The following is a 17552-nucleotide window of genomic DNA, read 5'->3' as shown; positions in this document are numbered from 1 at the left end:
TCCTTCCTCTACACTTCTAAAGTTCTTAAAAATTGCAATGGACTAAAAAGTATTACAGGAACAGGGATAAGAGTCACTAGCTCAAGTACACCCAGATACCCAATAGCTGAAACCTCATTTTATCTGTCAGTAATGTGGTAGGCCATAAACAATTTAATTCCACTTCTATAAATTTTCATAGACTGTGCAGCATATGATATTTTTATTTTTTATTTTTTACATTTTTTCAACAACTTTAAATTTCTTTTTTTTTACAAAAAAAAAGATCTGTCTGTATCACAGTGTCCTGGTTACAACTGGGATGATTCAGAACAATGAGTCAATAACCAAACGAGCACTGACAATGACAACTTCCCTTTTAACTTCCCTCATTACCCTCAGCTCAGGATAGACAAAGAAATAAATGTAATTCTAGAACAACTACCGCAGAAGGTCTCACTACCCCCACCAGGGCTCCAGAGACTTACTTTTAAAAATTTTGAATATAAAACCCTTCTCTTCTCCTCATCATAGATTTCTTCCCGAGCGTTCCATAGAGGCAGTCATGAAACAGGATGCTTTTCCCTTTTTATTTATGTGAATTTTCATGACATGTCATGCACCACATTCATAGCAATCACTGACAGATAGTTAAGTTTCTAACGGGCTACAGGGGAAACCATTTTCCACCAACTGTTCTCCTATATGCCAGAATAAAATATATATTGTGGACTAAATCTCTTCCCACTTGTATCCTGCCAAAAAGCGTGGATTTTGTTTTTTAAATGAGGCTTGAATGAAATTCCATTAGCTATTCCTGAACTATGGCAGAATAACTATTCTAGCATAAGAATAAAAAATAAAAAATCTAACCACAGATAATTGAACTTGTCTCAAACGTGAGTTGTTTTCTGGAAACAAAAAATGTGAATGGACTTCAGTACAATGGTTATTTGGTTTGTACAGTCTTCATTGAATCAAAACCAGTTAAAGACTGTTTGATACTGTATGGTATGTCTGTGTCACTGAAAAATATTTTTAGGTTAGCTGGGATACTTTAACCATAGATGTCTTCTTCATGGATGGATAAATACACCCATTAGTGCACACAGTTTATGCTCCATGTATATGGAAAGCCATCAGAACTCAGAAGTTAGTCCAGAATTACTGTCAGCACTTTTTACTTCATGACATGCCTTTTCAGTATAAGCTTAAATACAAGATGTAAAATTATTCAAAATAAATTACGCCAAAAGCAACATTATGTTATGCAGGTTATATTTTTGTGATGTTCTATAGTGTTGGTTTTGGTTTTGAACACTTTATCAATGCAAGCACCAAGGAGTGAGAGATTTTATATTTAATTTGCTGTAGATAATTAATGTAAATAGACTATATATGTTTTCACTCAGGCATGGTAAGAATTACAGCACATTTCATCTAAGTACTGAACACTCACAAAATTTAAGTTTTTAATATGCTGCCAGACTGTGTTTAAGCTTTGAACAACTGAGAGAAAATTAGTAATTTTAGCTGGGCCACAGTAAGACCAAACCTTGTTTGTGTTTGCACTTAATCCATCCAAAGGTACATTTAGTACTCCTGTCCTCACAGACCCTAGAACATCATAGCCCATAATTTCCTGTATGGCTCACCTTACTTCTTTAGTTTCTTTGCTGCAGAAGCCGTGCTGTAAGTTGGGAAAGAAAGAGGAAAGCAGTCTTAGCCTCTGGAATGACCACTGTAGTTGACAAAAAAGAACAGAAAATATGGATAAACCATCCTGCTACCCAAATTCTGCTATGATCCCCCATTCTCCTAGCTTGGAAAGAAAACTGGATTTTCTCCAAGGCTAGACAGGTGGCAGGGAAATATTTTTTGGTTAATTACCTCAGAATGCTGGGAAAGGTGTGCTGCTACCTCATGTCTGCATTGCGCTACCTCACACTGGTAATTAAGCTGATCAGTACTGGTACATCTACCCACCAATCAAAGCTGGAGATAAGGGATATTTTGAGGAGACAAAGCATTAAACAGCATTGAATTAAGAGTTTGGGTAATCAAGATGGCACATGTTCTACTTGAAAAATAAGGCCAATCCTTCCAAAAGAGGGACAGCTGGCATGCTGAAAGTCAATCTTAACTACAAGAAATGTATTTCTTGCTTTAAGAGTCACAGTTGGGGCCTCCGAGCAGGCTTGTAGCTAATGAGTTGATAATGTCTCCTTCAGAAGAAGGGAAAAAGGCCACTACTCAAATTCTCCTTGATTCCTCTTCATTTGGGATGCTGGCATATCCAGGTTGGCTCTAATATTTATATAATGACCAGTCATGCCAATGGTGGACTCACTGACAAGCATGCTCAACCAAGTCTTAAATTAAACACAGTTTGATAAGTGAAAAATTGGAGACTACGTAAGTATGTGTGTTAATAGCATTGCAAGTATTTTACTGTTTCTGAATTTTCGACATATATTGTCACAATATATTTATATTGTGACATTCCTGAAGACATCCAAATTTAAACACCACTACTTTTAGTGCACTATTTTCTGTGGGGAATACCAGAGCAAAGCCAATTTTGTATCGTTAACAACAGAAAAAAGAGATTTTCTGCTATCAGCCCTGCCAAAAAGAAAATGCAGCCTCGTGTATTTCTGTAGAAAATAGTATGGGATATGTACTCTGCATTTCTTTGAGAAAATAATGTGCTACCCTGCCAAATCCATAAAAATGTAAAAACAAGAATAAAGATCCAAAGTTAATGAATCTTCTAATATTTTCCAATGGCTGGATCATTTTGCCCAAGCACAAATATATGCCTGGCACTTAATGCTTAACTTACCTGCAATTTGCTGCAAGTATCTGTGGAAGCACATATGTGCATGCAAGTAGCCAATTTAGTGTCTAGGCCTCACAGTGGACCACTTACATATTTTCAGTCATGTTTGCTACAGCATTCATACTTAAAAGGTATGAATTACTTGGTCAAATTAGGCACACAATTAAGCATGCATGGTTTTATAAAACTGTTCTTTAACATCACTAGTCTGAGGAAGCCCGGCCTTACAAATAACTTACTGTGCAAGATACTTCTAGAAATGGACTACTTCAGCCTACTGGGCCTAAAACACAAACTGCAGCAGACCTTACAAGAAGTAATCAGTATTAATTGCAGTATTAATGGGAATTTTAAAAACATAAATCAACAGATTGCATAATTTCTAAATTATTACTCCCAATAAACTTTACTCCAGATAACTAATTGCATACACTGCTCTTTAAAGACACATTCCTGCCAAATCTGAGTTAGAAACCAGCCTCAACCCTAAAAATTAAGTAACTTCAGTACTTGCTGAATTTAGCTGTTATTTTAAAATGCTGCAAAAGTAATCTAAGTGTTAAGATGGCATGTTGAGATTGGACATGCAAAGGTGATATAGCTTGAAACGCTGCTAGACTGATCTAATAAAAATGAACAATACAATCAAATTATATGAGGTCATTAAAACTATTAAAGTCATTCATCAAACAGAAAATATATCTTTTGATTTGGGGGGAAATACTGGGACTCCAAACGTCCCTCTGCAATCCCTTTCATCATTTCAGCAATTTTCAACATGCGTCCATCCTCATCTGAGTCCGCCGTCTGCTCTTCCTCCTCCTCCCCCACTTCTCCTCTAATAGTGTTCAGAGAGAACTTCAAGATGTGGGCTAATGGAGCTGGCATGGGTTGGAGTTTAATATTGCATGTGCTTAACTTTTTGTGCAACTGACCAACATGACATGTCTAACTGTATAAATGGAAGTTTTATGGTGATAAGATCAGTAGTTACTGAGATATTTATGTGACATGCTGACAGATATAAAACTACAAAGCTTGCTTTTATGCCTTACATCCTCTAGAAAAAAATAAAAAATAAATACTAAGATGACGGGTCACTTTGAAGAGAATTTATTGTCTAAATTACCTAATACCTGGCTAAGTTCTAATATGCAAGATGAGGTCTCAAAAATGCTATTAAATCTATGAACTTTAATTTCAGAGGATCTTAGTATTCTCTGCCAAATGGGGCAGAGTACAGCCAATTTGCTTGTCTCACTCTCTCTGTAGATCGTGGTGCTGTCATCCAACCAAAAAGGAGAATGATGACAAAAAAAAACAGAAAAGGCACAAGATAATCTTTCTCCCATTTTTACACTTTGTAGGTTTAGGTCTCTCAGGGAGATTCTCATCGCTGCTGGGTGGAGGAGGAAGATTATCTCCTGAAAGAAGGTCAAGATTTAAGAAAATATATTATTTTTGTGTGCGTGTATACATGTATACACACACATACGTAAATATAATCTCTGGATGAAGTGGAGTCCCTTTTACATTTTGATCTGGGGAATACCAACCCCAGAAATACTTTCATAAGATGCTGATGTTTCCCGTTGCTAGAAAGCAGCTCCCCCCAAGCTGTGCCCACAGCTGAAGTTAAGTCTCCTCTTTACCTCCTCCTCTGTCTGGTGTGAAAGTTATTTCACACACCAAAAATGTGGGCAGCTGGAGCAATCAGTAAAAGAATGGGGAACTGTCTAGTGGCAGCAAAGAGGGGAGAGAAATAAAAGCAAATACGTATTAAAAAAAAAATTTTGAAAAAAAAATAAAACAAGGAAGGGAGACTCGTAGGTAAACATAAGGCCAGAAGAAAAAGACAACTTCACTTCAGGGTACACAACTACCAGGCAGTGTGCAAAAAGTACTGACAAGATAATGCAGAAGACAAAGGTACCAGTAAAGGGCAAACTGCAAAACAGTCAGCTGTGCTGTTACTTTCCCATGGGCTCAGACCCTTCCACACCAAACAGAGGATGTTCAGTGCCCTTCATCCCCACGCAAGATGCCATTGCTAGATAGCGTGTCTCACTCCTCCTTACTCATTTTATTTCTCTGGCCTGCCTTTGCTCTTCTCTGAAATACCAAGTGAAAAGGAATAAAAACAGCAGTCAAATCCAGGCTGAGGTTTTGAATAAAGTAATAGTATGGGAATAGTATATAAATGCATAGAACCACCATATCTGTGTGACCCAAAGGAGATGTGAAGGTTAAGGAAGTGTGGATAGGACGTTTATCTCAGGCTTTGCCATTTAGAATTACTATGTTGGAAAGGAAGTGCTGGATCTTTTGGGGAGGGTGAAATTCTAAGACTTGTTAGCAATGCAGTATAAACGTTTTTTGTTTTTTTTTTTTAATTTTTTTGTATCAAGTTTCTATTACCTGCAGCACCTAGAAGGTCAGACTGAATTATTCCCCCATCTCTAAAACACCTACGCTTGCATTTGGAAGAACAAAATGCGAATTTTTGTGAGAAGATTTAGATCTTGTTTAAAAATTAACAGTGTCTAATGGCAAGTGCCCCTATTAATCATCCATCTCAAAACACTTTCTGAGAGAAATCAGGGGCTTTGTTAAATCTCTGTACTCATGTTTCAGGCACCATCATTTTAAGTTTATTTTGGATAGTGTTAGAGAGACTTTCTTAGTTCTGCAAACTGACCGTGATGATTAATATAATAATTAAGATGCTTGATAATTCCCTTCTTGTGTCAAGTGGGTGTGCAGGAATATGTCATCTCCTTTGTTTTCAGCTGATATACGCACTCAGGTTGAACCGTTCAGATATCATTGAACTATCATATGAACTATCACCTAATCATAGAACTGACAGAAATCAAATTCTAACAACTGGAGGATAACCTCATATTTTAATTCAACCAAAAGTCCTAAAAGTATTTTTCAATTGTTGTTGTGTCTCCATATCACCAGTCAAAACTCAAGATCTGGTGGCTGTACCTGTCTCTAAAAACAAGACTTGTTATATTGAACCAAAATCTAATTTCACAACATAGATGAAGTCACAGAAAAATAGTACTGCTGTCATTGGGTATGGTATATGTTGGCGCAAAGATGAGAGCAGAATCAAAGCATTAGCACTAGCTATGTGGTATACACTCTATAAATACTTTGGGCTAATCTGATGCACTGAATATGAAAACAGACTGTTGTACTGAGAAAGAAAACAGCAAATCAAGCAAACAACAAATCCCTAACCAAACACAAACTATTTTCTGTTTTTCTCTCCTACCCATCACCTTTGCTGCTCATTGCACAGTGACAGTCTTTCTTCTTTAAAACAGTTTTGCAGTTTTGCCAGACAACAGTCTGTTATGGTATACGTAAATGTGATTTTGTTTAAGAGACGTTAAGGATGCATGTGACAAAACAGTAGCAGCATATTTGACATGAATTAAAATCCGTTACTGTATTTTAGCTTATTGATCTACTCTAAGCTTCTCAGCATTGTCTAATTTAAATAAAACTTCAATTTGTAACTATACTATAAATAGAAAGCAATATTGATCAGAGTGCCACCAGCCTGCTGAACTTTTGTTATCACTGAAGCCTGACCAGTTAATGTTGAATGTTACAATTTATTACACTGCAAAGTACAATACAACACAATAGCATTTAGATTTATAAACAAAGATACGCTGAACTACTGAAAGCAAGTTCAGTCAGCTCAGAACAAGAAGAATATTCTGATTTATGGGTACTCCACAGCACTATATCCTTAACTGAGGCAATATTTCATTACCTCTCTGATACAAACACCTGTTAACTCTGCTGAAGACTGAGGAATCTGATTTCTTTTAGACTCTTTTAAACACCAGCAAAACATCTGATGTCCATCAGCAAACATTCATCACTGCTGTGGTTGTTTTTTTGAGCTTTGGAGGATCATTACCAGTTAAGATGGGTAAACAATGTCTCAGGAGACAGCACCTTCCCAACAAATAGAGGCAGATACCCAGCCCCTGAGTCACTTCTTTTCTTCCCCTCTTCCCTTTCACAGGCATAAAAACTTAAGTAAATAGATGTGAAAACAGCATACTTACATATGTACTAAGCACGTATGTGGGTAGATTCCACATATGTGGGCTGTTCTCAGGCAGCAAGCAATAACATTCTTTAGACAAAAAATATTTCATTACAGTTCTTCCACTTCTGAAGGTGCATTGGTTCAAGGATATTGCTGATGGGTCTTAATGCAAGCTTGGTGTCCCTGTGTTCACCACCCAGCAAAGTAGTGGTGTTGCTTTTCACAAGGTATGTGCTCACCTTTAGCTGTACATGCAGAAGAGCTCATGGTCCTCTCCTCCTCTTGTAGAGTAAGGCCACTGGGATTGCCTGCAAGACAAAATAGTGTCAATGCAAACAGGAATCTGGGTTTTGCTTCAGACTAGAGTAAAAGCCACAGAGGAGAGCCTCTATCCTCAAGCATGGGAAGAAATCCAGGACACCTTCAGTTTTCTCTAAAAAGATTTAAGCCAACATTTGCTGGGGAAGAAGCTGTAAGAGAAGCAGAGGGCTTCAACGATATCCCGTTTTGGAGAAGAATACCTGCCCCTTGCTTTGGAGAGGGCAGTGAGGGACAGACATGCAGAAACACCCATTGGGGTGGGAGAGAGGCGACATCTGCAGCTTTTCAGCTACTAAACAGAGCGGCAAAACAACATCCATAGCACTGATACCACCCTTATTTGAACTAGAAAACAATAATGTAAATAAGGTGATATTAGTATGCAATTTCCTGGGAGACTTTTCACTCTGCAGAGCTCAATGTCTATTAGTCTTCAGCCAAAATAAAGGTCACCAGACAGTAGGTTACACCTCTTCTTCCTTTAACAAAGAATATAATCCTGTAAAATACCTTCAGGCTGGGGAATTACTTTTTTTTTTTTTTTTTTTTCAATTGGGTAACTAAAACACTGCTAATGTAGAAACAATTTTTTGTTTATTTGTTTTAATTTTTCTTATTTAAAGCAAGAACAAACATTTTGAAATAGTTTCGAGTGAATGGGACATGATTTAACAGTCTTGTGGACAGGGTGTGCAATTACTAGATTAGCCTTTTAGGCTTTCATTTAAAATTCAGTATGTCTTTATATAGTTTTGATAGAGATATCATTATGTATATGTGTATATATATATATCATAACTAGATAGTGTTTTAGGGATAACATGGTGTTAATATGTTTACTATTTACAGGGATGTGCACTTCTATTATCACCTGACACACACAGATACACTGACATTCCCACTGTGCCGGCATTCCTGCGAACGTAGTGCAGCCCTTCTCAGTAAAAAAAAAAAAAAAAAAAAAAAAAAAAAAAGACAGGTTAAAAACAAAACAAAACCACCACAACAACAACATGCCACCAATAAAACAAAACAAGCAAAACCCAGACAATTTCTTTGACAATATCTTTAAAGCTTCATCTTTAGATAGCACAAATGCAGGATACCCAGTTTACAGAGATCAGGCAGTTCACAAATTATTAAGATTCCTTGTTCAGAAATTTTAGAGGGATTTGGGAAATATAACTGACATTTGGTCATTTCCAACTTAAAATGTAATTTCATGTGAAAATGTATGGCTGTTCTTTAAACTTTCTTACTGGAAAAAATAAATTCTAACCTCAAATAATATCTTAAATTTCAATTTAAATAATGTCCCAGCTATAAAATGTATAATTATGAATTTTCGGTTTTATGTTTACAGAATCTTCAGTGTTCACAATTCTTAGTTTCATAATTCCAAAGAACTTACATAATAATGTTTTATATCTTTGCAAGTGATTACGACACTATAAAGTGTGATTCGTTACAAAAACTGTTGCAAACATACAAGGAAAAGATAGATTCAAATTTAAGTTAAAAAAAAATCATAATTAATATTAACTAAGTAAAATACAGAATGTCTCAATCTGTTGCAAGAAAATTTGCAAGCAGAAAAAAGGCTGTATTCACTGAATATTTTATCTATTAAAAAGTATTCACACCAGCCGAATCAAAAGTTTGGCTTTTACATCCCCATTTTCCTTTTGCAGCTGTCAAGCTCTGGTCTGAACACCACATTTGTTGACATCTGCTGCCAAAGTCTTGTTTAGTTTATGGATCCACAACTGGACAGAGGGAAAAAGGGAGGCCTGAGACAGGCTGAAAGATAGACAGGAGCAGAGTTGAATAAAGCCAGATCAGGTGAAAAGGAAATGAGATCTGGAAAAAATCAAAAGGCAGGAGGCCTAGGAAAGGACAAGAACACATATGGGAGAGGATTTGCAGATTGAAGGATATAATAATGGGGAATGGCAGCTAAGAGACAATGAAACCAGCAAACAGATGGAAGGAAAAAGGACAAGGAAAGAAAAATAAACTTCAAAAGTGCCAGAAATAGAGCAAGAGTTATTTAACAGAGAATTGACTGAAAGAGTGAAGGGAAGAAAGAAACCTAATGGAAAATAAAAGTTTGACTATTAAAAGAAGCCCCTATGTTATTCTACTTCAGAATTCCACATCAGGAAGCTATATTTCTATTTTTTTCCCAAGTAAGTCCAATAGCTGGAATAGTTTCAATGCAAGCGTAGGGCTCGTTAGAAAAAGAACATATAACCAAACCTCCTGTACACTTTTAATGCTAATGATATCCATATTAAATAGTCCTACAAGAATTAACCAGATCCTTCAGAGTTGTCCTCTCCATTTCTCTGTATATAAGCAGTAAGAATTCCATAAAGCAAATAAACACCTCTTGACATCTGCTGAGAAGCAGCACTAAGTCTCTTTATGAGTTCGTTTTAATGAAAATCTTTTCGGAGATGCATGGTACGTAACATGATCCATCAGTGTTTCAGTTTCACAGCCCTTATTAAGATAGACACATAAAAAATGTGGTAGGTTCTCTGTCTTCCAAGACCTATATACAAATTACTGAACACTTTAAAAATTGCATATTAATTTCTATTAGCTTTACTTAAAAAAAAAAAAAAAACAAACTTGTCAGTTACCATGGACCACCATATATGCATACTACTATAAAACCCCACATATTTCAAACACTTACAGATTGCAATAGTTTTTTGTTTTGTTTTATTATATAAATGTGGTATATACTTAGACATTTTAAAAACTCATAGATTAAACTGTAAGGGTTAATGCATTTTTTTCATTCTTTTACTAGCAGTGAATTACATATTTACATGGATAAAGCATCTATGTGGCCTATGGAAAACATTCATGTTATCTTCCAATGCAAATAGGCAGTAATCTCAAATTTCTTGCCATTGACCAAAGGAAGACAAAATAATCTCTGAAAACAAATTAGGATTAATATTAATTGCATTGGTACTTCATCTTTTTTGTTGAATATAAGGTACACCAAAGGACTGGACCCTAAAAACATGAATAAAACAAAGTATGCTTACTCAAGCTAGTAAAACCACTGACTCCAATTTACAACATGGTGGCAGGATTTTTCTTTAATACATTTCAAGTTATAATGACTCATTCACTTAAATTAATACTTTGTGATTTATAAGAACCAAAGATGGAGTTACCCCAGAATTACCATATTGTGAGAATAACAGTGCCCCACAGCATTTGTTACAATTTGGGGGAAAAAAAAAAATATATATATATATATATATAAAAAATATATATATTATATTTTTTAATATATATATATATATTTTTTTCACTAGGTTTCACAAAATAGTTCTTTCAAGGAAGAAATAACACACCAAAGTGCCAGGCCTTAGCTGATAAAAAATTAGCAAAGGTCATTATACCAGGGAAGTGAGAATAACTCTGATTGTCTAAAGATTTGTCCTAGTGGAATCATCTCAGATTTACCTGTCCCAAGGATCTGAAGGGTCTGTTCCATATTGCAAGGAATGCTCATGCATAAACATAGTACCTCTGCATCCAGTCTGGATAAAACTGGGTTATCTTCCTTCTCCTTTCCTGCAGAAGTAATAAAAAGTAAAAGTAGTAGTAAGTAAAAATTTGGTTATAAGGGCTTATTTCCATTTGAGAAGGAAAGTGGTCTTCAGCAGTATAAACTTCCACAGGTACAGTTGTACTATGCACAGTAATTATAATAATCTCATCACTAACCGTGGTAGGCGTATACAATAACTGAGCAGTCTGGGCATGAGAGGTCTAGTAATGGACAGACAAGAACCTCTCAAATATAAACAGACAAGAATATTTCAAAAAGAAATAAATGGATGAATGTTTAGGTAATATTATATCTGCTTGATAAATCATTTTAATATGATAAGTAAAAATGGCCACTGAACATGTGATAAGCCAATCAGCTCCTAGCTTTTTTCCTAGCTTTTTTTTTTTTGGTGGGGGAGGGGTGGGGATTGTGGTTTTAGGCTATTTTTAAATGTATATTTTGTTTAAATTAAAGCCCCAGGTCTGTCCTGATGTAATTTTTTTAGCTAGTCAAGTTATGAACCCCTGAAAAAAAGGTGTTTTTAATGGAAAGGCTGACAACCCCTTAAGTGTAGCTCTGTGAATGATGGCACCTTGATCACAGTTGGAGAAAATGTTCAGTGTGATATAAGCTACTGAACTAAGTTGTAAAATGACAAGGACTGAGTGAAGAGTTTTTAATACAGATAATATTGTTCATGTAGTCTATAAATATAGAATTAAATGTTGACCTCTATCTCCCATGTCAAAAGTCAAAGTCAGTGTCAGCACATATTGTTTTTATTTGTTTCAAGAGAAAAATAGATCAACAACATTAACCTCACAATGAACAGAGAATTGAATGAATTAAAAAGCAGTACCCCATAAATCCCTTTCCTTTTATTGGCACAGTGATAAAAATGCCTAGGGCTTAGAGGAAAAGGGTAGTCTCAGACACTAGTCTGAGATGCTCTATGTACACAGAGCTGTACATCACATGCTAAAACAGAGGAACAGAGATATTAAGATTTGTACAGTCTTTTATATAACACACAATATCCATCACATTGCGTCATAGCACCCGGTAAAACATGGCATGTCAGATATCCCTAAAACAAATACGTTATCACAAGATTACTTTAAAGCAACATTACCTTCTACCTACCTTTGAAAGATACATTTCACAAAATAGATTAAAAGACTTCATTCAATACTGCCCATATTTATAGTGTCCAAATAATTCAAGACAACACCTAGAAAAGATGCCACTGTGTTTAGAGAGTCGCTTGCTTTGTTGTTTGCATATCTCTTTAAATCAATAGTTCACTGTGATAGGACTGAGAGATTTGACATTTTTCCCCTGTTTAAAAAGTCTGTTTTTTATTTATTTTTTTTTCAAAAACACCTCACAATAGTGAAGGCCCCTGTTTCACAATGCAATGGTAAATTTGACAGTTAACTAAAATGAGAAGTTTCAATTGCAAATTCAGTTTAATTGCAACTTTTGGTGCTGCATAATTAAACTGAAAATGTTCTAAACAATTCACACAGTCAAAACTAGGACAGAAACAAAAGCATTTTCACATTGGTTTAGGGTTTTCTAATCAGATTCTAGAGAAACTGACAAAAAGTAACATTTAAAAGTGAATCAGTTAAACACAAGGAATGGCATCATCAGAAAAATTCGGCTGTTAGTTTCTGTTTACTTTTTCTTATCCTTCTGCAGGTTGTAGGATATACACAAATTCTTTTGGTTTAATGCTCCAGTGATTATCAGTTGGCAATGTTGTATTGTGAAAAACATTCTACAGCATTTGCACTGTGCATAAGCACACAAAAGCAACTAATTGCAATGTTTGTCAAATCTGGACCAAGTTCTCTGGTAGTTTAGTGGAACCAAATGCTGCTTTTTTTCTTGAAATGGACTGTCTGACATAGAGTTTCACCAATAAAGTGTAAGCTCGGAGGGAAATCTTAACTCGTACTTACTGCTGAAGGCTGGTATGCTGAAGCTAATCTGTATCTCAGAAAACGCCAATGAGAAAAACCTTCTCAGGCTTAACATTCACAGCGTTTGAAAGAATTTTACAGCTGGCTATAAAGAGCAACTTTTCTGCTCCACATGTATTCATGCAGCTCCTGCGCAGAACCAGTCATGGTGCTTTTCATAGCTGGATGATGAGAAGACTTCTCTGTAACTTCTAGTAAAGAGGCAAAGACATATATTTTATCATACTAAAGGAGTATTGGTGTGTAGGGCAATACTAAATGTCTGTATAAAGCAAGTCACTTCAGGTCTTGCTGAACTTGTAAACATGAAATCACTGCTTCACATAGACAAATAATGTCCAAACTGGGTAGAACTTTCTGACACATGGTTGGTGAAATTAACTTCAATTTTGTTTTTAAACAATCTACTTTTGATTCTATGAATACTGCCTACTGCACAGAAAAACAGGATGATGGGTTTGTTACAAGAACATGAGGAAACAAAATTCCATTTTCTCTTTATAATGATTTGTTGTGGTTTAACCCGGCTGGCAGCTAAACACCACACAGCCATTCGCTCACCCTCCTCCCTCCCTCTCTGGGATGGGGGAGAGAAACGGGAAAGTGAAGCCGGTGAGCTGAGATAAAGACAGTTTATTAAGACAGAAATATAATAATAACAATAATAATAATAATAGTGATAATGATAATAGTATTAATAATAATAATGTGTAAGAAAACAAGTGATGCACAATGCAATTGCTCACCACCCGCTGACCGATGCCCAGCCTATCCCCGAGCAGCCGGCCCCCCACCCCGGCCAGCCACCTCTATATATTGTTTAGCATGACGTCAGATGGTATGGAATACCCCTTTGGCCAGTTTGGGTCAGCTGTCCTGGGTCTGTCCCCTCCCAGCTCCTGCTGCACCCGTAGCCTGCTCGCTGGCAGGACAGAGCGAGAAGCCGAAAAGTCCTTGGCCTGGTGTAAACACTGCTCTGCAACAATTAAAACATCAGCATGTTATCAGCGCTCTTCTCATCCTAATCCAAAACATAGCACCCTACCAGCTACTATGAGGAAAAATTAACTCTGTCCTAACTGGAACCAGGACATGATTTGATTCAAAATGTGTTCCTTTTCCCATTAACCTAGATTGCATATTGGTAGCTTTATAAAATCTTAAGTTTAAAGCTTAGCTGCCACAACAGTTGGATAACAGATGTATCAACACTATAGTGAGAATAATAGTTCATGGTAGGTGGTGGTTGTGCTCCACAGAGAGGAAAAACTAATTTCCACGTTATGACTTGTGCCTAGGTAGCAGACTGGGAGCACAGACAGCTGCCAGTCCACACCAGAGCCCATCAGGACAGATCTGGTAGGAATGAAGTTCTGTCAAAAGGGAATGAAGAAAGTCACAGAACTGATTCCAACACTAACAGGACTTCACAGACAACTTGCAACTTACAATATAGAAAAATAAAAAAATAAAAAAATAAAAATCAGGAATATGAAGAGGAAATATAAAACGATGGGCAGTGTTGATACTAACTGATGTAAACAAGCTTTATTTGTAAATAACAGTGTCCCAGCTCATAATTAATTACAATTTAGGAAATTCAGCAATCAATCCTGTGATATGCGCTTTCTGTTTGTCATTGTCCCCCAGATTTTTGAAAGCTTTCTATTGTTGGTCATGCAGAAGGCAAAAATTCTTTCTCCAAACATCACCCAAGAAGTCTGGCACCAAATGCAGTGTGAAAGATTGCAGAGATATACTATCTGGGATAAATTAATCAGCTCAGGTCTCAGTGTGGATGCTCTTATACATTATAAATTGCATACCTGGATGTTAGACATGTCTGTGATTTTCAGCAACATTTCTTATTCAGTTTTGAAATATGTAGATACCTATTCAAAAGTACAGCATTAAACTAACATAGCCTTTTTTCTAACAAATCATCAATGTTAAATGACGACACCCTGGGTTTATCAAAAATTGAAGGTGTGTTCAGCTTCTGCAATATTCTTTTCCTTAAATCCAGTGAATTCATAGAAAGAATCATAGTTCATGTGTTTTTATTATTATTACTGTTATTATTTAATATTTTAATATATTAAATATATTATCATTCCAATAGTAGTGAAATGCAGATAATTTCAGCTAGTTGAAATTTTAGCATAAACTCCAAAAACTTCACACAAACTTAGCAGACTGATTCCAGTTATGGAGAAGCAAATAAGCGGAAGAGCATTGTAATAATCATTAGTTTAAATTCTCTGATACAAGGAAGCATCAGCTTCCACTTTCAGAGCTGAGGAAGACATTCATACGTTTTTACTTCCCATAATAGAGAATTCACTGTTAACTGGGATTCAGATTCCATGTGTTCGGCCTCCCTACAGATATGAAAATTCTATTCTAGGGAGTTCTATCAAAAAGCTCTCACTGGTAACAAAAAAATAAAAATATACCATGGAAAAATGCATTCATCCAGATGGATGTAAAAGTATTGAAACTTGCAACTCTGGCTGCAGAAAAGAAATAATCAGAAGTACAGTTTACCTTAATTTCTTGAAACCACAGTCATCTGGGAGACTACTCTTTTCTATTCAAATCCAAAACATGTAATTATCCATTCTTCCAGCATACTTATATCCTATGTAAGGATATATGGGTAACCTTTAAAAGTTGGTTGGTTTTTCTTTTTTGTTTGTTTGTTTGTTGTTATTTTTTTACCTTTCCATGAAAATAATAACCAGATGATAAGAAGGTAAGGTAGACCAATATAAATCTTGAAAGGCTGTTAAGAACTTATTACTAGAAAAATAGAATTTGACAGAAGAAATTATGCACCACATTTTCACATCTGGGTTTGCAGAAATAGCTTTTGCAACTCCCATGCTTCTCTCTATAAATGTGCTCTTATTGTCAGTCTTTTGATCTATTTGAAGAGAATTAAGGACAACCACAGAGCTACATATGTCACTCAAAAACACAAACATGCTCTGTTTTATCATGGAAAACTAAATAAAGGCACAGACATGTTAATAAAGGAAGCAGAGAGACTCGTTAGGTTCTATGGTGAAAGCAAGCTACAAACCATTATATATTACATAAATAGTGTAAAGTGTAAAATATATTTACACTATAACACATTTGTGGGATCTAGTTTACTAGAAATTGCCTAGGGAAAAAGAAAAGGAATCTAGAGTAATAAAAAAGTGCCAAAGTGAATGAAGTGCTCACAAACTACTGTTGCTTTGCTGATTCTGGAGAAGAGAAGAGGCCAGGATTTTGTCACAGTTTTGATATGCTGCCAATACAATTCTGTTCCTTCAGTGCAATCTGAAAAAATAATATATACATTGCTTAATGAATGGACAAGCCAAAGATTTTTATTATTATATTATTTTTTACCCATTTATGGTTTCAAATTAATGAAATGACATGAGACAGAAGCCAATGACAACTGCTAATCTGTAAGCAGCAACAAGCAAGGAAAAGCTGATAGGAGTACAGCTGTTTTATTTTAATTGAGGAATGATTTTATGTTGCAAGCACTCAATATTCAGAGCAAATTAAAAATAATGAAGTGAATTGATACCAATGATATTTTTTACCTACTATCCTTTTGTAAATCTATTTCTTCACACAAATTGACATGTCTAATTGATACATACGCTATTATTCCTCATTAGTAGGCTGAATAAAATAATTCTTGATTAAATTTATTGCAATTTACAATCCAGCATAATGTTTGCAAGCTATAAAAGTCAATCAACAGGAAACAGAAAAAAAAAACAGATGACATTATTACTTCTTATATATACACAATAATTTAGTGAGTTTCATGGAACCTTCCTAAGCATTTTCTGTCTTTCTCAGGAACCAATGTGCATCTTCAACAGGTCACTCAATTTTTTACATGGCCATAAATATATTTCAGTGTGTCTATTCTTTGCTTTTTTTTTTTTTAATATAAATATCACCTCCAATAAGTAAATTATTTGTGTATTTAGAAATTCGTTAGAAGTTGTCTGGAAGAATTAGTCTTCTACTAACACTCCAATGAAGTTAGGCTGAACAGCAAATGATGCCTTCAAGTCTACAGGTCTGATTTACTTTGGCATTATTACCTTGTTTGATTTATTTTGTGTTAGAAGAAAAAAAAAAAAAGAAAGAGAAAAAAATAAGAGAAAAGAAAAAAATAAAGCAAGTTGCAGAAATTCAGTATTTCAATGTAATAAAGACAGTCATTTGAACAAGAAATTTGACAAGCAAAATATATATACTATAATGCAAAGTTTTGAAAAAATATATTTTATAATGTAAAATTTCCAGGCAAAAGGAAAACTGAATCAATGGCAGGTCAGTCTACTCTTCATAATTGTAACTTATTCCACATCTTGCCCTAGCCTCCACTATTTTGTAGGAAATTCTGTGGTATTATGAAACCAGCAGAGCTGCTATTTTGTTATTCTCTTCTCTAATGGGAAGAAAAGTATGTCATGACCAGACCATTTCTATGGCCTATTGCTTCTATTTCTCTGGAGAATGCTGCCAGCTGGTACATGATTGCTGCCCTCTTAAGTTGGGCTTCAGGCTTGAGAAATAAGTTACACGAAAATGCAGTATATATGCTATATTTTGTACAGACATAGAATAGCCTTCCTACTTTTGTCATCTTAAGTTAATATTATTTCTTTGGAGGAAGAGCTTCCGATGCTCCAATTGTGTCTGTGCCCTGATTGTAGTCTGTCTCTCAAGTTGTCC

General features: G+C 35.5%; 1 protein-coding gene across 1 annotated transcript in view; it reads right to left on the bottom strand.

The window, feature by feature from the left end:
* Window positions 1-7746: 7746 nt before the first annotated feature.
* Window positions 7747-17552, bottom strand: part of LOC310879956 (uncharacterized protein) — a 307953-nt gene continuing 298147 nt past the window's right edge. The window contains exons 24-29 of the mRNA XM_083795024.1: window positions 16026-16124; window positions 13644-13770; window positions 12774-12985; window positions 11950-12037; window positions 10716-10826; window positions 7747-8157 (exon numbers count right to left, since the gene is read on the bottom strand). Of these exons, the coding sequence (XP_083651150.1) occupies window positions 16115-16124 (10 nt within the window). The 3' untranslated portion in view covers window positions 7747-8157; window positions 10716-10826; window positions 11950-12037; ... (1 more) ...; window positions 13644-13770; window positions 16026-16114. The remainder of the gene's footprint in view (window positions 8158-10715; window positions 10827-11949; window positions 12038-12773; window positions 12986-13643; window positions 13771-16025; window positions 16125-17552) is intronic.

The sequence above is a fragment of the Anser anser genome (genome assembly GCF_964211835.1).
Source record: "Anser anser genome assembly, chromosome: 11".
NCBI lineage: Eukaryota > Metazoa > Chordata > Aves > Anseriformes > Anatidae > Anser > Anser anser.
The sequence above is the reverse complement of the archived record's forward strand: the minus strand, read 5'-3'. Positions and strand labels throughout refer to the sequence as shown.